Below are 26,469 nucleotides of genomic sequence, written 5' to 3'. Positions count from 1 at the left end.
ATAGAAATTTTCCCACATGTTTTTGAAAGTGATCCCAGGTTTGTCTAGTTTTCTTTATTGATGTTTGGTTGAATGCATTCTAATCCCCTATCTTTTGTATGTATTTTTCCTCTTCAGAATCTTTTTTAGGATGTCCTGGTAATGAGCCTTTGTAGTCGTTTTTATTCTTTGTGCTGAGTACTTGTTGGGCTTATTTAATATGGAAACTTGTGTCTTTTATTTCTTAGGAAATATTTTTGAGTTATTCCCTCTCCATTTTTCCTTTTCTTTCCTTAGGAAACACTCTTTAGACCTTCTGGACTGGTCCTGTAATTATTTTTAATACTTTCTTTCCTATTTTCTAATTATTTGTGTATATATGTATACTATATTCTGGCAAATTTCTTCAGTTTTATCTTTTAGTTATTGCCATTTTCATTTTTGTTATATTTTTAAAAAATACTTTAAAAAATATGTTTTTATTGATTTCAGCGAGGAAGGGAGGAGAAGAGAGATAGAAACATCAGTGATGAGAGAGAATCATTGAATGGCACCTCCTGCACGTCCTCTACTGGGGATCAAGCCCACAACCCAGGCATGTGCCCTGAACAGAAATTGAACTGTGACATCCTGGTTCATAGGTTGATGCTCAACTACTGAGCCACACAGGCCATGCTATTATAGTTTTAATTTCTAGGAAATTGTGCTGTTTTTTCCTTCCCACTGTTACCAGACAGGGGACCAGGCCCTGAGTGGGTTTGCCTAGGACCAGCCAGTAGTGTGTGGGTTCTTAACTTCGTGCCGGAAAAATTTCACAACACGAGTCCAGATGACTATGAGGGAATGTTTATTAAAGCTGGGACAGTAAAGCAAGCAAGGGATTAGCATAGAAGCAGCAACAGGAAAGCCTAGGCTGGGCTGTCCTAGCCCTCTGGGAAGTAAGCTAAAGGGGGCCTTGGAAACAGGTTCAGGGGTTAGCTTAGGATGAGTTTCCGCTGCGCATTGCTCCTCTGGTTGTAAATCTTGTGGTGTCCCTTGGAGTTTAGGAGATGCCTTCCTGAGGTGGAGGAAGAGGGGAAAGGAAATGGTGGGGGCTGCTCCCCAGAGGGAAAGCTGAATCCTTTTCTTACTGCCAGGAATCTTAGGGGAGGTCTTGGGGGGATCTTGTTTTTAGCAGAATAGTCATCAGCTTTCTAATTGTGCTCCTTCAGGGTCATGGTCTTCACTGATTGGTCAGTGTCAGGGCAGGGGACATTAGTCATTGCAACTAATCCTGGTGTTGCCCACTTGGTTTTGCTACTTTTCTGGGACTGGAGCTGAAATACGACTGGGGTTTAGATGTTATTTCTAGGGAGGTGACCTTCTGTATCTGCTAAAAATTGCTCTGCCAGGTTATTCCGCTGTCTGTCTCAGTTTCCCTGTTCCACTTAACCTGGCTCACTGGCTTGCCTCACCCTGTTTTTAAACCCAGCATCCTGTTCTTAGTGGATGTAATATCCTTCCTTATTTCTAAGGTGTTTGAGGATAGATTTTTTTAGATGGTTTCATTTCTATATATAGTCTACTTCCTCTAATTGACTTTTTTTCTTGTTTCATTTGGACTTTGTCTTCTGTATAGACATTTGCCTGAAGTTTGGTGATCTTTGTAGTGCTCATATTTAACAGCACACACAGAAAAGTGACTATACTCTCTCTAGGTGTGAGTAGGTTTGGTAACAGTTGGGACTCAGGATGATCTGGCTACTCTGCTTATGTGAGAATCCTTGGTGTTGAAATTTAGGTCTTTCTCTTGGGTTACTCATTCTTCAGAGAACAGTCTGCAGATTACCGGCTGGAAAGGGTAAGCCTGGATTCCAGTGTTATGGGAACTGAGAGGAAGAGAGCTAGGAACCTTGCCAACTCTTTGTAGAGATGGACTTTTAGGTAATTCTCCTGTTTTTAGTGTATTATCCCTTTGCTGACTGTGCTTGGTTTCTCCTAATCTAGAGATAAACTTAGCTTTTTTAATGAGTAAACCTCTAGCCTCTGGACTTTTGTTAGTAGTCCTTTTTTTAGCTTGACCTTTATACTGATTTCCAAAAGTACTTGATGTACCTATTCCAAGCCTTTGTGTGAGGTGAGGGTTCTGTAGATGCTTCTTAGCTTTCTCCACTAGAGATGGTAGAGTTGGTAATGATGGTGGTAAGGACTGCATTCCCCCCCCCCCCCCCCACACACACACACTGCTTTTATTATTTTATTTATTTCTCATTTTTTGTTGTTAATGCTATCCCAAGGATATTTTTCCATTAATGTTTAGAAATACAGTGGGGCCTTGACTCACGAGTGTCCCAACTAACGAGTTTTTCGAGATACGAGCCATCTCTTGCCCGATTTTTTGCTTTGAGTTGCGAGCTAAAATTCGGGTTAAGAGCCAGCTTCAGATACCCCACCACTAGTTGGAGCAGCGAACGTCCCAGTGAATGCCACAACATCAGCCCAGCATCACGTGTCTCATTCGTTCACTTTTTGATTTGACATACTTATTAACATTACATTTTAGACTTTTGGTTTTAGTCTCTTTTTAAATAGCAAGTTCTATTAGAACTCTACATGTAGATATGTTATTTGTAATGTTTAGCTAATTTTAAGTTAAAGAGAATATGCAACTGATGGTGGCTTAAGTAAGTAGGCACCATTGGCTATTTTCCTCAACCAGAAGTCTGAAGATTTGGAGCTATTTGTAGTAATCTTGTTTTGTCTCTTATAGTTATGAGGTGGCTGCCATATTTTTAGGCAACACAGCTTCATTGGAAGCAGGAGAAGGGAAAAGGGTTGAAGCTTTTATTAGGAAAGCAAAATCAGTTCCAGAAGCCCTGCAGTTGACTTCTGCTTGTATTTCACTAGAGGCCTGGCGCATGAAAATTCATGCACTGGAGAGGGGTTCCTTAGCCCGGCCTGCCCCCCATCCCAGTCTGGGAGTCCTCAGGGGCAGGAGGCGACCCGGTGATCAGGGGGAGGTGATGCCCCATCATACCTCTGCTGCTGCCACTGCTGGCAGCGCAAGCCTCAGCTGGCCCTGGTTACTTGAGCCTTGGGTGGCCCTGAGCGGCTGGGCAGCTGCCATCCAAGGCTTGCCTGTGCCTTGGGCTGGCCCTGGGCGGCTGGGCAGCTGCCATCTGAGGCTTGCCTGCCCTTTGGGCCGGCTCTGGGTGTCTGGGGGCCTAAGAGGTCTGGGGAACTCTGGAGGCGCTGTGTGCCTGCCGCCCTGGTGGGGCTGAGGGGATTGGGTGCCGCCATCTTTGAGGGTGTGGCACTTTATTAGCATATTCCCTCCTTATTGGCTGTGGGAGCCACCATCTTTGAAGGTGGGGCAGTCAATGAGCATATTCCCTCCTTATTGGCTGTGGGAGCCACCATCTTTGAAGGTGGGGCAGTCAATGAGCATATTCCCTCCTTATTGGCTGTGGTGCCGCCATCTTTGCAGCAGTGTGAGGGTCAATTAGCATATTCTCTCTTTATTAGGTAGGATTGGCAACCCTAACTGCAAGGCATCTGGGTAAGCTTATCTTCTCCTCCCCTTTCCTTTCCTTCCCTTTTCTTTTTTTTCTAATTGTAAGAGAACGTTTATTTAGAAAGTTATAAAGATAGAAGAAGTCAGCTAGTTGGGCTGTGTAGGCTCAGGAAACAAGCAACAGAAGCAAAATAAGGGCCCTTGGAGCTTAGGAGAGGGAAAGGCAAAGGTGTAACAGGACTGGGGGGGAAGGGAAGGGGGATGGGAAAGGTGCGGGTAGTTATGAAGTGGCTGCCATATTTTTAGGCAACACAGCTTCATTGGAAGCAGGAGAAGGGAAAAGGGTTGAAGCTTTTATTAGGAAAGCAAAATCAGTTCCAGAAGCCCTGCAGTTGACTTCTGCTTGTATTTCACTAGAGGCCTGGCGCATGAAAATTCATACTCCCGATGGTAAAGATTGGGCAAGGGAGGAAATGACAGGAAAAAGTGTTCCTGTTTTCTCACCAGTGATGCCTGCCATAATGTATAAATTTAATTTATGTAGATGCTGCGACGACATTATTGATTGAAGTTAAATTCTACTTCTAGTCTCTAAATATTTTATATGTTATAATCATTTTAGGATTCCAGTTCTGTTGTAGAATGGACTCAGGCCCCAAAAGAAAGAGTTCATCGAGGACCAGAACATGTGAACAGTTACGAAGCAGAGTGGGACATGGTTAATACAGTTTCATTTAAAAAGAAGCCACATACCAATGGAGGTATGAATTAAATCGTTGAAATCTTAAACTGATTTGCTGCAATATTATTTAAACAAAAGTGCAAAGAAAGTTCTTTATGTTCCTCAGAGAAGAAGGATGCTTTGGTACTTTGATACAGATAACTCTTATATTTTAGTTATATTCCCTTTTCATCACTTTTTTGCTTTGTTTGGTTTTGTTGGTTGTGACTTCATAAAAAAGGCTTTAAAAATCCTTTTTCTGTTTTGTAGTTATTCATGGCAAAAAATAGAAACATGTTAGAAAATTACTTTGGTTGTCTCTCATGCATATTTTTCTTAATCTAGTAGAATTTTTAAAAAAGAAAGTTATTTTATCCCAAAGCACCAGGGGGAGATGAAGTATACTGCTAACCATCCTAATTTCAGTGTTTACTGGGAATTTAACAGCTCATTGCAGTCTCCCCTTTATACTTGTTCAGTGATTATTCTGTTTTATATATATATTTAAATCTGTGTTTTCCATATGTAATTATCTACATGTAGATAACAAAAAAGAGCCAAGCTAACAGCCTGATAGAACACATATATTATTCCAAATATGGTATAGCGTATCTGTGATATGGCCGGGTTATTTGTGATTGATCGCTTTTAAAAATATTAAACACGTGTATATGTTTTTTTCCTATTGATTCCCCTGTTTTATAACTAAAAGTAAATTTTATGTCTTAATGATTTTGGTTTGAATATAGGAATTTATCCATGTTTATCAAAATTTATTAGAATATCTGTTGCTACATTTATATAGCATTGTTACTAAGTAAAATTGATTTTCATATATGGCCTGGGGAATTATTCTCATATACTAGAGGCCTGATGCATGAAATTCATGCAAGAGTAGGCCTTCCTTCTCCAAGTTGCTGGCAGTGGCTTCCCTCTGGCACCCAGGACCCAGGTTTCCCTGGCAGCCCTGGCTTTATTGAAGGACATCCGGTCTAATTAGCATATTATGCTTTTATTATTATAAATAGTAGTTACATTTTGAACTGTATCATTTCTTGGAAACAGTGGCAATTAAGATAAATATTAATTCACAAGATATTGACAATCAGTTTATGTATGTGTGTTCCTCTCCTATTTATTTATTTATTTATTTATTTACTTACTTATTTACTTACTAACTAACTAACTTATTGGAATTCTCTTTCTATCGAAAGAGAATCAGAGCAATGCAAAGTGTTAAGGAAAAATAAAACCACAGGATTTTAGTATATTTGGCAGGTGAGGGATTTTTAACTTCTCTAGACTAGATCTTTAGGATTGGTTATGTGAATTGCTATTTTTTGTTCGTTGTTGCCTAATACTGTTAAATCCTTGAAAATGAAAAAGTCAGACTGCAGGAATGAGCAAAATTAGTTTTCAGAATTCCATAGAAGAAAGAAGCATTATGTGGATGAGAAAAGTATAATGTGACAATAAAGATATTTTTATTTTATTTATTTGTTTTTTTAGAGAGAGAGGAAAGGGGGAGAGAGAAACATGATGTGAGACAGAAACATCGATCAGTTGCCTCCCCTACTTGCCCCGACCTGGGATTGAACCCACAATCTAGGTATGTGCCAGGACTGGGAATTGAATCCACAACCTTTTGGTATAAAACAGGATGACGCTCCAACCAATTGAGCCACTGGCCAGGGCTAAAGATCTTTTTCAGAATAATGGTTTTCAACTTTGCACATTGAAATTATTTGGGAAGATTAGGCTTTTTTAAAAAGTACTAATGCCTGGCTTTTAGTCAGCAAATTAAATCATTCTCTGGAGATAGAGACTGGACATCTATACTTTTCAAAATCTCCTAGTGCAGTGGTCGGCAAACTGCGGCTCGCGAGCCACATGCGGCTCTTTGGCCCCTTGAGTGTGGCTCTTCCACAAAATACCACATGCTGGCGCGCACATGCAGTGCGATTGAAACTTCGTGGCCCATGCGCAGAAGTCGGTATTTTGTGGAAGAGCCACACTCAAGGGGCCAAAGAGCCGCATGTGGCTCGCAAGCCACAGTTTACCGACCACTGTCCTAGTGATTTAAATGTGTGAAGTTGAGAACCTCTGTATAGCTTAGCAAAAAAACACAGATGTAAATATTGCTTACATGGCTTGGCCATGCATTGTGACTTACTAAGTAAAGAGCATAACTTTATTTCGTAGTTATTAAAAGTTAAGATTTTCTTCTTTTTTCCCCAGTATTTAAAAAAAATTATGGTTGTGCATAGCAGTAAGAAATAGATTGAACAATATGGCCCAATATGCTTACATATATTCAACTGAACAAGGAGTTATGAAGTGCAATGCACTCTGTCCCATCCTGTCCTGTCCTAGACTATCTTATCTGATTATACTTCATCAAAACTCCTTCCTAAAGGAGGCATTTTCTAGGCTTGATGTTTCAGAATTCAAAATTGTGCCATTATGAAACTACATATATATTTACATTTTTAATCCTCACCCAAGGATATTTTTTACATTGATCTTTTAGAGAGAGTGAAAGAGAGGAAGGGGGGGGGGAGAGAGAGAGAGAGAAACATTGATATAAGAGAGACACATTAATTGATTGCCTCCTGCACGTGCCCTGACTGGGGCCGGGTTTTGAACCTGCAACGGAGGTACATGCCTTGACCAGGAATTGAATCCGAGACCCTTCCATCTGAGGGCCGGTGCTCTAACCACTGAGAAACTGGCCAGGGTCATTTTTATATTTTTAAAAAGCATTTTTTTTCAAATATTTTTACCCTTGTTGGTGATTCACAAAGGAAACTTGGGACAAACCTTTAAAAAATTGACTATTGAAGGTTTATTTAACTTTATATTTCTTAAGAGTTTCTACTGCTAAATATTTGCTTTTATGTACTAGATAAATGTCTTGAAAATATATATTCCCAGAACAAAAGACTGACATGATGTTCTACAAACCCATCTAAAATGTCATGTCCTTGATGTTAATTCTATTTAAGACATGGATAGATACTTACTGAGCTCTTTGTTTTACTCTTCTGCGTTATGGCCAGTTTTCTCATGTCAGTGTTTTGGAGATGTTTTTATATGTATTTGGTAACATAGTAAGTTCATCAGTACCAATTAGTTTTATTACCTTCTGTAAGGAAAACGAAGGAAATTTTGAGCTAACTCTTGGGTTCTGTTTCTTTGTAACCAACTGTTTCTGGTTAGTTATTGATGATAGATTAAATTGTTGACTTGTCTTAGTTATTCATTTATCAACACATCTTTGAGTACCTATTACATGGTAGTCACTCTTCTAGGAGCTGGGGATATAGCGGTGACAAAGTAAAATTCCTGTTCTCATGAAGCTATATTCTAGTAAAAGGGACTTCTAGAATTGACTTGTAATCTTTATCTCATCATTTGTCAGCATTTTAACTGAGGAAATGTGTGAGGCATATTCTGTTTTACTTAATATGTAATGTGTGTCTCTTCCTTTAATGAAAAAATCTGTAAAATTTTTAGTTTTGGATATGCACAAACTCCTGATGATTCATATAACCTGCATATATTATTTAATGTTCTCCACATGATTTTCTTACATTAATTTGGGTTCAATACTTTTTTGTGTAACTTAAGAATTTCATTTAAATAATTGTTTATATCTAGTTTTCCATTGCTCTTTTGCTGTGAAAATATTTTTGTTCTTTGCAGATAATATAGTAATAGGTAGTCTAAGTGTATATTCACACATGATTCATGAAGATATTGGAATTGTACTAGTAGTATTGTTCTCACTTTGATATCAGTTTGTAGTAATGTTATAAGCTCTATAATATAAATTCCAGTAAAACATGTTCTATAGCAGCCAAGTGGACACATGTCACTTAATCTAGTGCCAGCCTTAGATATGAGTTCACCATTCCAGCTGGTGTGTTACTTAAGCCTTTTTGGGCTTCCTTTGAAATGATACTTGCTAAAGTGTCCATGAACTAGGAATGGTACCTGAATTCCTTGAAGGTAGCAATTTCTGTAAGCTGTAGATTTCTTTGTGTCAGTGTAGGAGGTCTTTTTGGAGTTGATGGAGTTACAGTGTTCCTGACTGTATAAGAAGGGTGATATACATGCAGGTCAACACCAATAGGTCTACCCTTCGATCAAGTTCTATAAGCATATATCAGCTGTGCAGTTTATTCTTGTAGAATTGATGGTGTGGGATGGAATTAAAGAAGAGCTTGAATAACAGTATGACACTTCTTAGGAAACAACATTAGGTACAATGTTTTTTAAAATTTTAGGAACATGACATGCTTATGTCTGAGTTAAAATGTTAAAATAAAATGATTTGAAATCATAACTAGATTAGAAACTAATTTTGTACATTAATGAGAAGAAACATTTTTCTTTGTTTTTTAAATTTTTATTTAAATGGATAACCTTTAAGTTCCTTGTTATCAATTATGATATTGTTCACAAACCTAGGATTTAAAGCTTCTATAAACAGCCCACAAACTCAGAAAATGCTTTATTTTACATAACTATAGTTTGATTTGAAATGAGGTTTTAATTTAGTATACGATTGATTTAGCAGGAAGGTTAAATGTATTCATTCTCTTTGAAGCATTTATAACTTAGTTATATTTCACCCTTAATTCCCCACTGTTCTTTGGGATTTTGCCAAAAAAAAAAAAAGTCTGGCTATTCACCCCAATATTTTTTTTTATACTGGTATACTTATCTTCACTCAATGTCGTCCAGCATCATCATTCATATTTGGGGGAGTGGAAAGTATTAACATTTATTGAGTATTCGCTACATACTTTGCACTGTACCTAGTTAGTTGACAAGTATTATATCTTTTAATTCTTAGAATAACATTGTGAGGTAAGTATAATTCTCTGCATTTTACAGATGATGAAACTGAGACTCAGAAAGATTCAGTTATTTGCTCCAAATCATTCGCTTAGTAAGATTGTGGTATTGTAATTTGAATTCAGCCAGCCTGCTTCCAGAGTCATGTTCATTTTGGGCAAAGCTTATATTTAAATGGGGATAACCTTTTTAGTTTGTGTGCAATAGGATAATTATTTAAAAAATTATTTTTTAAAGAAAATAAGTATAAACAATGGACACAAGACACTGGGGGGGGGTGAGGGAATGTGCTGGGGAGTAGGAAAAGCTGGGGGAAGGTCAATTGGAAAAAAAAAAAGGAGACATATGTACTACTATTTGTAATACTTTATTTAAACAATAAAAAAATAACGTAAAAAAATAAAGAAAATATATGTTGCCATTTTTAATACAGGTGGGAGCCATAGTGATATGAATGGCGTAGTCATTCCCTGGGGTCAACAAATTTCTGTTAGGCCATCATGAAGAGCACTGTCAGTACCTTTTAAAAAGGTGAACAAAAATATTTTGCCCCACTTTCTTGTTTTCAAGATACTCCAAGTCAAAGAAATGGGAAAAGCAAATGGTCATTCCTGTTCAGTTTGACAGACCTGAAATCAATCAAGCAAAACAAAGAGGGTATGGGCTGGTCGTATTTGGTATTCTGTCTAAAGGATGATGTCGTTCTCCCTGCTCTGCACTTTCATCAAGGCGATAGCAAACTACTGATTGAGTCTCTTGAAAAATATGTGGTATTGTGTGAGTAAGTATCAAATTATTTTCTACTTATTGAAATTGGATTGTTGTATTGGACTCCAGGCAAACTCTTTTTACTTGTTAGTGGGTATCAGCGACCTATGTGCATACCAGGGCACAAGCAACTTTTTATTTTTCTGGATATCAACTACTTTGAATAACATCTTGCCATTGTAATATTTTGGATCTGCAACCTGTTATCATAGCACTGTTTTAAAGAAAAGTGGTCTGATATTTTTATACACATTTAAATGAAGATGCATCAGTAACTTATGGATTATATATTTACCAAATTAACCTTTTATTATGTAGTTTTTATTAGGTATATAGAGTTTTATTTGTAATATTTCAAATTTAAGTTAGGCAAGTCTAAGTCCTTTATAAAATTACTAAAGGCCCCATTCATGAAATTCATGCACTGTGCGGGAGGGTGTGGTGGTGGTCTCCCTCAGCCCAGCCTGCGCCCTCTCACAGTCCAGGACTCCTCGGAGGATGTCCGCCTGCGGGCTTAGGCTTGCTCCCCGCTGGCAGATGGACATCCACCTGAGGGGTCCTTAGTGTTGCCACGGAAGTGGGAGAGGCTCCCGCCACCGCCTCTGTGCTTGCCAGCCATGAGCCCTGCGTTTGGCTGAGCAGCGCTCTTCCAGTGGGAGCGCACTGACCACCAGGGGGAATCTCCTGCATTGAGCGGGATCAGGCCGAAACCAGCTCTCTGACATCCCCTGAGGGGTCCTGGATTGCTAGAGGGCGCAGGCCAGACCAAGGGACACCACTTGTGTACATTTGGGGTTGGGGAGGGACATGAAAGGTTGGCCAGCTGGGGAGGGACTGTGGAAGGGCTCCAAGGTGTGGCCGGACCATCTCACTCAGTCCTGATCGGCTGGACCCCCGCAGCAAGCTAACCTACCGGTCCGAACGTCTGCCCCCTGGTGGTCAGTGCACGTCATAGCGATGGGTCGACCGGTCAACTGTCTGCCTCCTGGTGGTCAGTGCATGTCATAGTGAGTGGTTGAGCGGCCTTAGGATATCATTAGCGTATTACGCTTTGATTGGTTGATTGGACGACCAGACTCAGCATATTAGGCTTTTATTATATAGGATTTTAAAAAATCTTGTATCTTACATTTATTCACCTATGTGCCTTTGATACACATATTCTTTCTTGCTGTTACTCTCATCAAATATATTTTGAATATCAATTATGTACTGAACACTGTGCTAGTTGCTTGATATTTAGTAGTGAATAAAACAGGCACATTTCTTGATATCTGAGAATTTATGGTCTTGTGAAGGATGCTGACCAATAAGTGGCAATAAAATCAAGAACCAAGGTGAAGGATGTACAAGGTGCTTTGGGAGCTCCCAGGAAGAGAGGAAAGGGTACCTCATCCAACTGCAGGTTGGGTAGGACTCAGGAATACTTTCTGAGGAAGCGACATCTAAGTTGAAACCTGACAAATGAGTGAACATTAGCATGAAGGGGAAGGAGATATTTAAAAAGAGATGTTTTAGATAGAGAAAGGATGTAAAACATGATGTAATCACAAAACAGAGTAATTCAATATCACAGTTCTGCATAGTGAGAGAAGGGAGGTTACTAAATATAAAGATGAGGCCAAAGAGCTGGGTAAAGGCCAAAGCATAAAGGATCTTGTAAATCATGTTAGCAGGTTCTAGTCATCTAGATGAAATTATAGTGCCATGAAATGGGAGAGTGACAGGGAAGATACAAGCATTAGAGTTTGTGATTGATTGGATATATGGAGGTGAGAGGTAGAAGTTGAGATTTCAGCGTGGGGAACTGTAGGGATGATTGTTAACTTCATGAATAATGTCCTCACTTTATAATAGAAAATAGAAAAATATCCTTTTATCATGTCTAAATTTAGATTATATAAAGCTAAGAGTGATTCAATAGTTGGAAGATACTATGTGTTTTCTGGAATGACATTTTCTCCCCTCCCATGTTGATCATTCCTGGCTGACATTAGATATGCTGATCAGTACCAGTAACCATAAGAAAGTCAGGCCTGGTTGGTAGTATTTGGGTCTGGATCTTCAAGTGAAAAGCTGTGACTAGGCTACCGTACAGGAGATTACTAGTAAGTAGATTTCAGGTGAGGCATTGTCATGATTGGGGCAGAAGGTTTGGCCCTCTGAATAGCAGGTGTTAAAGACTTGGGTTTTACTTTTGAGCAAGCAAGCTCATTAATCAGCGTTGTGATGTAACACTCACAAAATAGCTCATTCGATCTGGGACTTGATTAAAGCATAGTACTAAGGATGAAGTGGTAGAACCTCTCTACTCTACTGGTGGGTTCACACTTTGGAGAACTGGGCTTAATTTTAAATGTGTTAGACCAGTGGACGGCAAACTCATTAGTCAACAGAGCCAAATATCAGCAGTACAATGATTGAAATTTCTTTTGAGAGCGAAATTTTTTAAACTTAAACTATATAGGTAGGTACATTGTTATTAACTTAATTAGGGTACTCCTAAGGCTTAGGAAGAGCCACACTCAAGGGGCCAAAGAGCCGCATGTGGCTCGCAAGCCGCAGTTTGCCGACCATTGTGTTAGACTATTCTACATGAAAAAGATGACTTGTAATAAAAGGGATAAGAATGGTATCATGAAAAACTTTAACTTGAAGAAGAGGAATTTTGGTGTAACATTAAATAAAATCCAGACTTCTTCTTATGGTCAACAAGGACCTGCCTTATCTTAGCTCTGTTTATCTCATAAACCTTTTCTCACACTATTCTCTTCTGTAGTCTAGCCACATGATTTTCTTTCAGTTCCTAAAACACCTTAAGTGCTTTCTTGTCTTAGGGTCTTATGTATGCTATTTCTTTTGCGTGGGATATATTTTTTCCTTTTTGATCCTCAAGGTATTAGTTTAATGGCACTTCCTCAGAAGAGCTCCTCTGGATGCCCCTGTCTCCCATATAATGTAGGTTCCAACGTCCATTCCTTTTCACTGTCTCATTCTCTTATTTGTTTCCTTCATGACCCTTAACAGAATAAAATCGTTTTGTCTATTTTTTAAATGTTCTGCTCTAGAATGTAAGCCCATACAAGCAGGGATTGCTTTTATCTTGTTTGCATTGTCTCCTGAGTTCCTAGCCACAGTGCATAGCACATATTTGTACAATCAATCTTAGTTGAATGAATAAATGGTATGGTACTTTTAATTCTATAAGTAATATTGAAAGGGATGTTAAAAGAAATAAATTGTACATTTGTTTTGTATGACTCCAAAGAGAAAATGAAAGGAAACAGATTTTAGCTTAAGATGTAGAGTTTTCTATCCTGGATGGGAAACCGATATACTCAGCAATCTATAATAATAAAAACGTAATATGCTAATTAGACTGAACAGCCGAACGACCTTCTGGATGTCATTCCAGACAAAGCCACAGTGGCGAGGGCTGAGGCAGAGGCAGTTAGAGGTGATCAGGCAGGCAGGCGAGTGGTTAGGGATGATCAGGCAGACACGCAAGTGGTTAGGGGCGATCAGGCAGGCAGGCGAGCAGTTAGGGGTGATCAGGCAGGCAGGCAGAGGGGTTAGGGGCGATCAGGCAGGCAGGTGAGCGGTTTGGGGTGATCAGGCAGGCAGGCAGGTGAGCGGTTTGGGGTGATCAGGCAGGCAGGCAGGTGAGCAGTTAGGTGCTGGTGGTCCTGGATTGTGAGAGGGTGCAGGCTGGGCTAAGGGACTGCTGCCGTGCATCCCCCTTCCCCTTGTGCATAAATTTTGTGCACGGAGCCTCTAGTCACATTATAAGGGCATGAGTAGCTTGAACTTGTGCTGGTCATATTTTAATGAGGGCTGTAAGTGAACTGTTGTTTTCTTTCCTGTATTTATAAATTACTGAGTAGTAAATATAAGAATCAGACAGTTGCTGATAAAAATATCACCATTATCGGTGAAGCTTAGATATGCAGCATCATAATAATTCACCCTAAATTAGTTTTGAAGGCACCCAGTGTTTGTCATTTTCAGACAACTGCAGGTCTTCCTCAAGAGGACAGATCACTTACGATGTGAATGAGAGCAGACCAGAAACTGCTTTCTCTGTTCTCAGGCAGATCCAGGAACAGGAGAGAGCTGGGATGGGATTATGCCAAACATGCACCTTGTTTTTTCCTGATTTCAGCAATCAAATGTGTCCCTGTGAAGGAGAATTTCTTTAGAACAAGTGCATATTTCCATTTGGAAACATGAAACCGGGGGAATGGTGTTGTTCTTTCTCCCTCTATTTTTTTATTTAACAACTAATTTTATTTTATTTTTTTTTGAGGAACTGGGTCAAGAGCTTAAAAGAGCAATAATCAAAAAAGATATGACCCCTGCCTTCATGGAGTTTGTACTATTGGAGCAATATTCTGGAATGCCAATACTCTGTAATTGTCTAACAATATACTACTTGTGTTTTGGCTGATGTACTTTAAAAATGTTTTGTTGATTTTTTTTTTTTAGGGGCAACTAAATCTTAAATTTCTTACATCTCTCCTCCTAGAGCTCTCCCCAGCCCCTCATCACAGAATATTGGCTATAAAAAATGAAATCCTTCCTTTTTACAAAGTATCTGTGGTTGCTTGTTCATTGGGCAATCATTTCTTCTTCCCATCTACAGTTTACTGACTACAGTTTTAGATCTGTAGCCGTAATGATCTGAGTCCTGATAGTTGAAGGTTGTATTTTTGTTCCCCTTCTATATGCATAGCTAGAGTTTTGATTTTAATGACCAGTTTTTATTTGGATTTTAAAGAAATAATTTGACTTAGTTATTGTTAGAAACAAAATGATAACTTATGCAATAGTAGCACTGTGGTAGAAAAAAGTATTTTTCTGTATTAGTTTCTTGTTCTGGTGCTACATTTAAAAGTTGATCTGTTATTTAAAAATACTATGCGAGAACCTGTACTCTAGGTCTTCATATTAAACATTACCCCAAAAGGTGCTCAGAAAGATGGTATTTAATGAAAATTGAACATTAAAAAATTTTTTTTTTCTACTGCAAATGACTCAACCTCAGCTACTTTAAAAAGCCAATGGGCTTATTAAGCTCTTATTGTCTCTGAAGATTGAGTACTGTTTCTGAATATGTAAGAATAAGATCCTGTTTTGGATTTCATATTCCCCTTAGCATTGCTGTTGCATTCTGTTATGTTAGAATGGAGAAGAGATAACTGTTATTAAAGTTCTTATCTCAAACATTTATGATAAACTAGAAATAGATAGTAGCAAAATAACACATTTAATTTTTAAACATAAAAGTTGTGGATTCATTACAGTTGACTTACTGAGTTATCAAACTTATTTGAATAGAAAAAAGTGGGTAATTCATCTGATTACCTGAAATTAGACAGATGTCTACTTGGAATGTATTTTATTTGTTCTGTAGCTCTGAAGAAATATAAAGAAAAACTTGTGTCCAGAGCTTAATAAGCAAGAACTAAAAAATACTATTACCTGAACTGTACATTACATAACCTTGTTAAATATGTTTGTGTGTGCTAATAATTATGGTTAGCATAATTAATGATCTTTAACTGATACTTCATCTATCATTTATATTTTTTAATAGGTTTTACTGATTTCAGAGAGAGGAAAGGAGAGGGAGAGAGAGATAGAAACATCAGTGATGGGAATCATTGATCGGCCCCTACTGGGGATCGAGCCTGCAAGTCAGGCATGTGCCCTGACTGGGAATTGAACCTGGTTTATTGGTCAATGCTCAACTACTTAGCCACACCAGCTGGGCTGTATCTTATATTTTTAACATCTTATATGCAATACTACCAAGCTGTGGAATGAAATTGGAAACCATTTCAAAATGGGACATTTTCCTAGAGTGTATATAATATATATACACTAATGAATCCTAGAGTGTGTTTTGTCTTACTTTAGTTTTGATGATATAAAGAAAGATATATTTTTAAGGTTTTCTGCTATAATTCTAAACAGGAATTTGGGTTCATTACAATGTAGTCCTCTTGGTTTTACTTAGAAGAAAAATATACTTCAACCCTTTTATATTCGTAAATTTAATATTTCATGTAGTTTTGGAAATCAAGGTAGTTCTAAGTACTTGTTAATATTATATTAATGGGAAACAGTTCAAAAACTAGACATTTAAGTTTTTCGTTGTTGTTAAGGAAAAGTAACTGCACTAGAGTTATTCAGGTAGTAATTGATGCATTATGCTAGCATTTTCAATACATCCCTTCTTTTTATTACAGAGCTCCACAGGATAAAAGAATACTTCTTGTAAATTGTCCGAATAAGAGTCTTTCACAGTCTTTTGAAAATCTTCTTGATGAACCAGCATATGGTTTAATACAAGTATGTTTCTTAAATCTGTATTATTAATCTGTTAATCTATCTCCATTATTTTATATACCCCCTACCTCTCAACTTTCTTAGTTACACAGAATGAGGCAAATATCTCTTTGTAAACTTTATAAAACTGTTCGCTGTAATTTTATAGAAATAATAGTATGTTTTATATTGTTAGAAGCTTCTTCGGTTCTTAGTTACTCTCAAAGCATTTTTTTCCCCTTTATAATACTGAAATAGCTTTCATTGATTAGGTGAAATATTGTGTAAGCTGTTTTGAATTCATTAATGAGAAAATTAGGCAAAGATCTGGTTTGAATTTTTATTTTCTATTTAAGTAGGTTCTAATTCCTCTTAAAATATTTGATTATATTCTTGCATTTGGCTAAAAATGTCCACTTGACACAATAAAGTTAGTTTATTTTTCACTCAGATTTGTATGTAATCTAATGAAATGGTTGTTCATTCATTTACTCACTTATTCACTCAACAAATGTTTGAGTGCTTACTCTGTCCCGGATATTCTCTTGGTTCTTTTTTTTTTTTTTTTATATTTTATTGATTTTTCACAGAGAGGAAAGGAGAGAGACAGAGAGCTAGAAACATCGATGAGAGAGAAACATCGATCAGCTGCCTCCTGCACACCCCCCACGGGGGATATGCCCGCAACCCAGGCACATGCCCCTGACCGGAACCGAACCCGGGTCCCCCCAGTCCGCAGGCCGACGCTCTATCCACTGAGCCAAACCGGTTTCGGCGGTTCTTTTTTTTTTTAATTTAATTTAATTTTTTATTGATTTTAGAGAGAGAGGAAAGGAGAGAGAGAGCGAGAGAGAGCGAGCATGCAACACCAATTAGTTGTTACACTTATTTATGCATTTATCGGTTGATTTTTGTATGTGCCCTGGCTGGGGATCAAATCTACAACCTTGGTGTGTAGGGAAAATGCTCTAACCAACTAAGCTCTCGGGTCAAGGCTCTTCTTGGTTCTGAAGTTAAACAAGATAAGTAAGGAAGACAAGAGAGCTAACCACTGATTAAAATAAAAAGTGAGGGCCCTGGATGGGTGGCTTAGTTGATTGGAGCATCGTCCCATACACCAAAAAGTTGCAGGTTCGATTTTCAGGGCATATACCTAGGTTGTGTGTTTGATCTCTGGTTGGGGTGGGTACGGGGAGTCAACCAAACCAATGTTTCTCTTTTTCTCTCCCCTACCCTCTCTAAAAATCAATTAAAACGTATCCTTCACGTGAGGATTAAAAAAGAAAAGGGAGGGAACAGATTTTCTTACTGTGATTAAATAATCAATAAAGATTGACTTTAAAGAAGTAACAATTTTTGCTAACTGAATAATCAGGCATTTTGGGATTTAGAAGTAACCCTAGCAGTAGAAAAACCTTTTGCTGTTTTTAGGCACAGCACTGCCCAGAACGAATTATTTTTCTTGGCATGATTTACTAATCATATAATTAGATTAAAATATCAGCTAATATTTAAGTATTGTGAGCTTTTAAACTTAGCTACCAAATATTTTGTGTTAGGCTAGTGTGGTACTGCACGCTTCAGAAATAATGTTCTTTTGTGAAGGCAGGACTGCTAGACAGAAGAAAGCTGTTGTGGGCCACTCACCAATGGAAAGTAAGCACTGCATATGTTTCTGATGTGCAGATTGAATGAAGCCTGCAAATCATTTTTTACCTGTAATTCAATCAGCATTAATTTCCCATTTAATATACTATTTTAACCAAATGAAAAGATTGTCTTAGAAAATTAAATTTTTTCTCCTCGGAAAAAAATAATATTTTAAGATAATCTTAGACTACTCTGTTTTAGTGCTGATTTCCCATCATGAGGTATTTTTATTTTTCATTTGAATTAATGCTAATATTTTTCTTTCTACTACATAGAAAATTAAAAAGGATCCTTATACAGCAACTATGGTAGGATTTTCCAAAGTCACAAACTACATTTTTGATAGTTTGAGAGGCAGCGATCCCTCTACACATCAGCGACCACCTTCAGAAATGGCAGATTTTCTTAGTGATGCTATTCCAGGTTTAAAAATAAATCAACAAGAAGAACCGGGATTTGAAGTCATCACAAGAGTGAGTGGAGATTTATATTAATATAGCTCTTATATTTTAACCAGAGGAATGTTTTTAAACATGCATGAATGCTATATAAATAGAAACTCAATTTTAGTTTTACCTGCCTCTTTCTCATAATCCTTTCTTGTAACTTTCTGCTAACATATTTAACAACTAACACTTGTCTTGCCACCAAATTGTTCTTCAACGATTACTACATATTCTTTCTGTTTATTAATGTTGGATCTGTTTTTTTTTGGTTACCTTTTTTTGCTGTTATAATTGTGTTATTAGTTATTGTTGTTAATCTCTTAACTGCACCTAATGTATAAATTGAACTTTATCATTGGTATGTAAGTAAAGGGAGAAACAGTATATATAGGGCTCAGTACTATCCACGATTTCAGGCATCCACTGGGATCATGGAAATTATCCCCTACAGAAAAGGGAGGGAATATTATATACTGAAAACTAAGCCAGTGAGTTTAGGTATTCAAAATATTTTTAAAAACAAACCCAAACACTAGTAGTACCCTGCAAAGTAATTCTGACATTCATTTTTAATATCGTTTAACTTTTCTACATATGAGTCATTAGAGTTGTAACTATTTACAAAATTTTCCTTTCCTAGCAATAGCCTCTAAATTTATGGGTCCACCCCAAAGTGTTCCTAAAAGATCTCTTTCGGTCTGTAATGCCTCCTGGAAATAAAACTTCTTTGCCTGAAGAAGCAGATGTTTTTCAAAGCTCTAATTACTTCTGGTGACCCTTTCATAAACTGCTTTAGCCACTTGTGCCCCTTTTGTATATTCAGTTTCATTTGAACACTGCAAGACCTCTTTGACCATTCCTAAGTTGAAAGCTTGTTTTGAATCCAGTTTGAGGGCCCCACTTAACACTTTGAGAGCTTATCTACTGTGGATAATTTCAGCCAGCTGGGCAGCTCTGCCTCAGCTTAGTATTTATTATACCCATCTCCTTGTGAACAAATCTGATCTCTTTTTAGTCATTAATCTGAAATCACATGCTGTAATAAATACTGCTCCTCCAACCAAAGCCCAACCTTCATACAGTGGGATACTTTTTAAAGAAAGTTTCTTAAATCTTACTACTAAGGTGCTTTCCATGAACATACATAAGGCCACTCCATCCTCTGGGGTTCATAGTACTTTTATTGCTTTCAGATCAGATCCTGAGGAGAAAGTTAATACCCAAGAAGTCATTCCTTGTACTTGGATTGTTCATAGGGAGAAAAGCCAATGCCATTGTCTTCCTTCTGAAGGTCACTGGATTCCTCCAGGAAACAGTGGAAGTTTTCTTTTTATTTCTTCCACATGGAAGCCACAAGATGTACTATAAAGTGACAAACCCATTTGATGTAGCAATTTTGTCCTTAGAGAATGGATGATGTTTTCAAAAGACTTCTTGCCATTTTCTGTTTGGACTCCATTCCTCTTTGCAAGCTGCTTTCTCTTACTGGAATGATCTGATTACCTTTTAATAATAATGAAAAGATTGCTTGTTTCATTGAGTGGACAGCAGTGAATAGTGACCCTAGCCTAGGCAGTGGTCGGCAAACTGCGGCTCGGCAAACTGTGGCTCGCGAGCCACATGCGGCTCTTTGGCCCCTTGAGTGTGGCTCTTCCACAAAATACTGACTTCTGTGCATGGGCCAGGAAGTTTCCATCGCACTGTACGTGCGCGCCCACACGTGGTATTTTGTGGAAGAGCCACACTCAAGGGGCCAAAGAGCTGCATGTGGCTCGCGAGCTGCAGTTTGCTGACCATGGCACTAGAGTATTGCTTCTAGTTCTGTTCCAGAGGCACCAGTCAAGACACTACTACTATAAGGTTTTTATTCTCATGGGAATCTTCTTTTTAAAATAATATGGGCTTTGGACCTGAATTATGGCCAATCTTTACATATTTGTGCAACAACACTTTTGAATTTGCTACAGTGCTAGGCTGCACATAGTTAGAACATTATAAATATCTAAATTGTGGTACTTAATTAAAGGGCTTATATTGTAAATGGCATTTTTAAATTACCAACATCCGTTAATTGAATTAAAAACTGTAGAACATACCAAGTGGAGCTAATGAATCAGTTCTGAGAGCTACAAATTTTAGTTTGGAGAAAAACTAATTTTAGAATATGATTAATGGAATAATACTGTTTTTTAATAATATAGCATACCATTTAGTGTGAAGGGTCTCTTATAGGAATTTACATGTTAACTGTTCTGCACTTACATAATTGAAACCCAAAATAGCAAATGTTTTTCCATCCTGAATTTATAACCCAATTATTTGTATGTTTAGTAGGAGGAAAAATGTATGGAATGTTAACTATTTAGTTCATAAACTAAATATTGGAAAACAAGGGAAGATATTAAAAATGTTAGAACATTTCTGAGTAATCATATTTTAGTTTAAGTTTCTATTACCATGATTTCATGGTTAAAGGTATACTTTTTATTGATTATCTTATTTTAGATTGATTTGGGAGAAAGACCTGTTGTTCAAAGGAGAGAGCCAGTATCACTGGAAGAATGGACTAAGAACATTGATTCCGAAGGAAGAATTTTAAATGTAGATAATATGAAGCAGATGATATTTCGAGGGGTAAATACTTTAATATGGATTGTAATTTAAACTGCTGGTGTTCAAGATTTTCTTCTTTTTTGGGGGAGGGGAAGGGAATGAATTCCTTTTTGATGAATGATGCTTTAAAAGTGCTGTAGGACAGAGTTAGATGCTTGTGATGTCCCTGATGTCAGGTGGTATACCAGTAAGCCTAGGGAAAGATATTTTTCCTTACTTCAGATGTGATGGGTTATGTGAAGAAGACCTGTATATGCCCCAGTGGTAGTTGTGTTATCCAGTAATGATTTGGTTTTGAAAGACTAATCAGCACCACTGTCTGCTATGTAGTCTGTTGTATATTCTTTGCATTATTTAAGCTTTCTGGCAGCTGTTTGTATCTTGAGAATCCAGAAGTCAAAAACAAGGTAGTATTTACTAAATTGAGCTGTTTTTATGTATAAAACTCAAATATTAGTCTTTCTGTTTATTTAAATGCAAGCTTTGTGAACTTAAAGTACTGCATTCTTTTTTTTACGAATGCGTTTAATATGCATGTTTTCTTCAGGGACTCAGTCATGCATTGAGGAAGCAAGTTTGGAAATTTCTTCTGGGTTACTTTCCTTGGGACAGTACCAAGGAGGAAAGAACTCAATTACAAAAACAAAAAACGTAAGTAATTGTCTTTTGTATGTTCATCAAAGAAATTCAGGTAACTCACCCATAGAAATTAATAAAGGGTTTTTATTTATTATTATTTTAAAATGTTTTTATTGATTTCAGAGAAGGAGAGGGAGAGAGAGATAGAAACATCAATTATGAGAATCATTGATCAGCTGCCTCCTGCATGCCCCCTACTGGGAATCTAGCCTGCGACTCGGGCATGTGCCTGACTGATCTGTGACCTGGTTCATAGGTTGATGCTCAACCACTGAGCCACTGTGGCTGGGCAGTAAAGGGTTTTTAAATGACTATTTAGGATATGTAGACTAGGATATGAGAAAGTCATTTTATTTTTATCTTTTTAACTTAAAAATTATGCCCACCAGTGCAGGAACATGAGGGAATCCACAGATTGTGTTTGGAGGTATCTTTGATCTCACTGAGTAGACACCATGAGCAAAATTTACTCTCTTGAGTAAAAAAAAACAAAACTATGGACAAGAAATTATCATTGAAATTAAATTAAGGCAGATATATCCAAGGAATATTGCAGGGATTTGATCCCTTTATGAATCTTGTGATAGATGAATGTGTGAAGATGGCAACTAGTGGGCAACAGAACAATATTGGAACATGGTAATACGAGGAAATAGTATCATCATGTTAAAAGCCTTGGAGAGTATAAAGAATGACTGTGCTCACCAGAGAAATCAGTTGCTTCTACATGTCCCCTCTCCACAGCACCTGCTTTACTATAATATAAAAATTGGGTTGTATGCATTTTCATAGTGAACTTTTATTATAAACTTTGTGGTAGTAAAAAAATATACTGTGAATAACACAGTTATTTCAAACCAGAAACATTTATTAGACAGACCTCATTTGTAGTTATGTACAAATATTTTGAATACTTGAAAAATAACTAATTAGGTTTGGATTTTAAAATACCTCATTTATCTAGATTTATTTTTGTTTTTTATTATGAGATTATAAAATAGCTCATAAAAAAGTGTATTTGCTATTTAGGTTAATTACTTTTCATTAATTTTTCTGTGCTCTTGTAATGTAACATAAACTGATCTTTTTTTTTTTGGAAGAGTGTTTCTATTTTTAAATAATCTCTCAGATTTGAAAAGAAACACAGAACAACTTTCCAGGTATACTCTTATTATTAGTTCATCAGTCTAGCCTTTAATTTAAAGCTCACTCCTAATCATTATGTGCATATTCAAACTCTCAAACAATTCTTTTCAACTTTTTTGCCAGTTTTCCTAAGACATTTTTACATTAACAAGTTTATGTAGTAAAATTGTCACATTTTAAAAAGTCTGTAGATTTGTATTTGGAATTACTCAGAAACTTTCATGGTTAAATACTTAATGACTGGAATAATTTTAGGTATGATATTAGGGATTAAGGTAAATGTTTCCTTACAATCATACCTAAATTATTCTAGTAGTTTAAGCAAAATTTATGACATGTATAAGGTTGTTTTATTTTTCCTTTGTTTTCATAACTTTAAACATTGCAGTATCATTTATAAACTTGCATCTCACTAGCATTATAAATGCTTTGATAAAATGTTTATAGAAAAGCTCAATTAAAATTTTTAAATAAAATGTTCAAAGTAAGCTGTTTTTGGTGTAAAATTGTTTTCTATAGTGATGAATACTTCAGGATGAAACTACAGTGGAAATCTGTCAGCGAGGAACAAGAGAAGAGAAATTCGAGGTTAAGAGATTATAGAAGTCTTATTGGTAATTTTTTCTTAATTTTGGAAGTGCACGAGAAAGGTTTACATTAAAATCTTGATAAGATTTAAGAAATGAATATTTATGTTATAGAATTGGGACTCAAAAGAGAAATCAGAATTCAAGAGTACATTAGAATGTGTTTACTGGTCTTTAAATCAATTAAAAAATATATATTTTGATTTCAGGGAGGAAGGGAGAGGGAATCAGTGATGAGAGAGAATCATTGATCGGCTGCCTCATGCACACCCCCACTGGGGATTGAGTCGGCAGACCAGGAATCAAACCGCGACCTCCTGGTTCATAGATCGACGCTCAACTACTGAGCCAAACCAGCCCGGCAGTGTTTACTATTGGTTTTTCCTCTTCAAATAGCTATATGAAGTTAGTATATTTATAAATACTGATGTATTTTATATTTTAATTTCAAAATGTGAATTAGTAAAAACAGTATTTAACTTTACTTGCTTATTGAATTAAAATTATTGTCTTATTTTAAAAAGTTTGTTTATTATGAAAAATTAGTAACTGTAGATGAACAAAGAAAAAATTAAAATTAGTTTGTTTCAGTCATCCAGAGATAACTGTTTAAATAGGCTTTGGTTTATATCCCTCCAGATCTCCTCTAAATATGAATATATTTAATTTTTTCATTAAATGACTCCAGATAGATAGAAAATTTTGGTCAATTTTTGCAAATTGAATAACTATTAACCTAAAAAGGAGATGAATGATAGAATTTTACATTAAGAGAATTAGATTTATTTTTAAATAGTGAATACTGGGTTGTGTGACTCTTACGATAAAGGCCAGGTTGGAAAAGTTATTGAAGGAATGCATAGCTATAGCTGTACAAGAATTTTTTTGATAATCACGATATTTTAAACATTCCCATATTCATTCAGTATTTACTTAGTGCCTATTATGTAGTAGGTTCTCCTAGGCCAGGGGTGGGCAAACTTTTTGACTCGAGGGCCACAATGTGTTCTTAAACTGGACCGGAGGGCCGGAACAAAAGCATGGATGGAGTGTTTGTGTGAACTAATATAAATTCAAAGTAAACATCATTACATAAAAGGGTACGGTCTTTTTCTTTTTTAGTTTTATTCATTTCAAACGGGCTGGATTCAGCCCGTGGGCCGTAGTTAGCCCAAGGCTGTCCTAGGCATTGGGGATAAATCAGGGAACAAAATAAAATTCTTTAAGTAGCTTTTGTTTCTGTGGGGGAAGAACAGACAGTCAATAAGATAAGAAGTAACATATGTGGTATGTTAGTGATAAGTGCTAAAATAGAAAAATAAGGCAGGAAAGATGGTTATGAATTTTATGTGTTGTGTTATTTTAACTTGGGTGATCAGAGGCAGCTCTTCTTGAAAAGGTGATATTTGAGTGGAAACTTGAAAAAGGGATTGGTGAACTATGTAGATACCTAGGTGAAGGGCAATCCAAGCAGAAAGAAGCATGTGTTAGACTTGTTTCCATCCCAGGGTCTTGATTTCCGAAGTACAGTGGAGAGGTGAGGGTGGCTGGAGTGAGTTGGGTGGAGTATAAAAACTGATGAGGTCAGAGAAGAAATGATGGATGTGGTAGAAGATAACGTGTTGGATGCTAGAGAAGAGAGGAGAAGTTGTACAATAGTTATATGAATACAAAGAGGATGAATGGTAAGAAAGGTTAGTGATGGTGAATGTAAAATGGGATTAGTCGGCATGGTTGTGTTCTTCAGTCTTAAATTTTTAGCTACATCAAGTTGGACGGAGAGTTGGATTTATTTTTAACTTAAGTACTCATTGTCTTTCTAGAAATAGTTTCTAGAAATATTTTCCTTATGAAATATCATTTTTTAATTTTTTTTTTTTTTTTTTAGTATTCTGCTTGGCAGAAATATACAAGAGGAAAAAGTACAAATAACTTTCCTGTGTTTGAAACACCTATTAAGTCAGATATTCTGTATTGGCATTATGATTATGTAAATTGTGCTTAAGTTAATACTCATTATGTACCTCTTTATCAACTGTAATATGAGACTGAAATATTTTGACATTTTAAATGAAATTTTACATTTATAGCATTTTTTGTATTGCTATTTCTTATTTCACAATTCTATAGATATATACTTTCTTCATTAAATCTCATGTAGTATAACAGAAAGCTAGAATATTGCTCTAATACATTCTAAAAATGTTCTTTCAGAACCTAAACTGGTCATCTTCTGTTGTTAGATTTTACTCTGTTATATAATACGCTCCCATTTCTCCACAACTTTTAAACAGAATTGGTTATAAATTACATTTATCATTTTGAGTTTAAAAAAATTTCCAATTTACTGAGGGATTTAGGTTAGAGAAATGCTCTTTTTAGTTGTAAAGTCTTTCCCAAGATGCATTTAATAGGTTCGTGAATTGTCAGTATAACTTGGGATACTCTTGTGATGTTTCCAAATCTATTTTGAATGTTATGAAATCATTTCCACTAAAATGTGGATTTTCATTTTTTCAAAATAATTGCTTATACTAACATATAGTCTGAATAATGTACATATGAGAATAAGGAAGTAATTTGTCCTGAAGATGATTATGGAACATGATGAAGAAATTGATACTACTTCTCATAATTAATGAAGCAGATATGAATTAAACAAATCTCTTTGAATATGCTTGATAGCATAGTAGCTTTTTTCATTACTGTTTTTAAATAATACTGCCTAATTACAAGCATCATGACTGGCATTTTTATTGCTAACTAATGTGAATTACTACCTAGTGTTGCTTTTAATTAATGGGAAATATTGTCTATTATTCAATTAAAAGATTTCTGTGTTTAGATAAAAATATTTAAAAACATACTCATGGATAGGTAGACTGATTTTTGAAAATGATTCCAAAATGCTACTTTATTGCATACCTGAAATGGAATTTGATTAATTATTTTCATTAAGTAAAGGCTTGGTGAGAGAGTAAAGTTAATAGCAAGAAAAATAATCCTGTGCTTATAAGATGTGAGCTTTATAAAAATCTGTTTTTTGAAATGTTTCACATATGTGATTTTCCTCCTTAGAAAAAGATGTTAACAGAACAGATCGAACAAACAAGTTTTATGAAGGCCAAGATAATCCAGGGTTGATTTTACTTCATGACATTTTGATGACCTACTGTATGTATGATTTTGATTTAGGTAAGTTCTCTAATATTCTAATTTAAAGAGATTTAGAAT

At 36.4% G+C, this 26,469-nt stretch overlaps 1 protein-coding gene and 2 pseudogenes across 4 annotated transcripts in view; 2 read left to right on the top strand and 1 right to left on the bottom strand.

The window, feature by feature from the left end:
• Window positions 1-26,469, top strand: part of TBC1D15 (TBC1 domain family member 15) — a 72,125-nt gene that overhangs the window by 24,416 nt on the left and 21,240 nt on the right. The window contains exons 4-12 of one of the 2 annotated variants that reach the window (XM_081083286.1): window positions 4,095-4,233; window positions 9,627-9,837; window positions 16,076-16,178; window positions 17,760-17,810; window positions 18,080-18,277; window positions 20,756-20,884; window positions 21,411-21,514; window positions 23,168-23,262; window positions 26,314-26,430. In XM_081083286.1, the coding sequence (XP_080939412.1) occupies window positions 4,095-4,233; window positions 9,627-9,837; window positions 16,076-16,178; window positions 17,760-17,810; window positions 18,080-18,277; window positions 20,756-20,884; window positions 21,411-21,514; window positions 23,168-23,262; window positions 26,314-26,430 (1,147 nt within the window). The remainder of the gene's footprint in view (window positions 1-4,094; window positions 4,234-9,626; window positions 9,838-16,075; window positions 16,179-17,759; window positions 17,811-18,079; window positions 18,278-20,755; window positions 20,885-21,410; window positions 21,515-23,167; window positions 23,263-26,313; window positions 26,431-26,469) is intronic. The other variant, XM_081083287.1, reaches the window with a different exon arrangement.
• On the bottom strand, window positions 18,865-19,709 carry LOC308514539 (ethylmalonyl-CoA decarboxylase-like; annotated as a pseudogene). The gene has a single exon. The product of its transcript is annotated as an ethylmalonyl-CoA decarboxylase-like (transcript).
• On the top strand, window positions 21,999-22,294 carry LOC308512163 (small nuclear ribonucleoprotein G-like; annotated as a pseudogene). Its single transcript has one exon. The product of its transcript is annotated as a small nuclear ribonucleoprotein G-like (transcript).

This window comes from Myotis nattereri (assembly GCF_964212035.1).
Source record: "Myotis nattereri genome assembly, chromosome: 2".
Taxonomy (NCBI): Eukaryota; Metazoa; Chordata; class Mammalia; order Chiroptera; family Vespertilionidae; genus Myotis; species Myotis nattereri.
The sequence above is the reverse complement of the archived record's forward strand: the minus strand, read 5'-3'. Positions and strand labels throughout refer to the sequence as shown.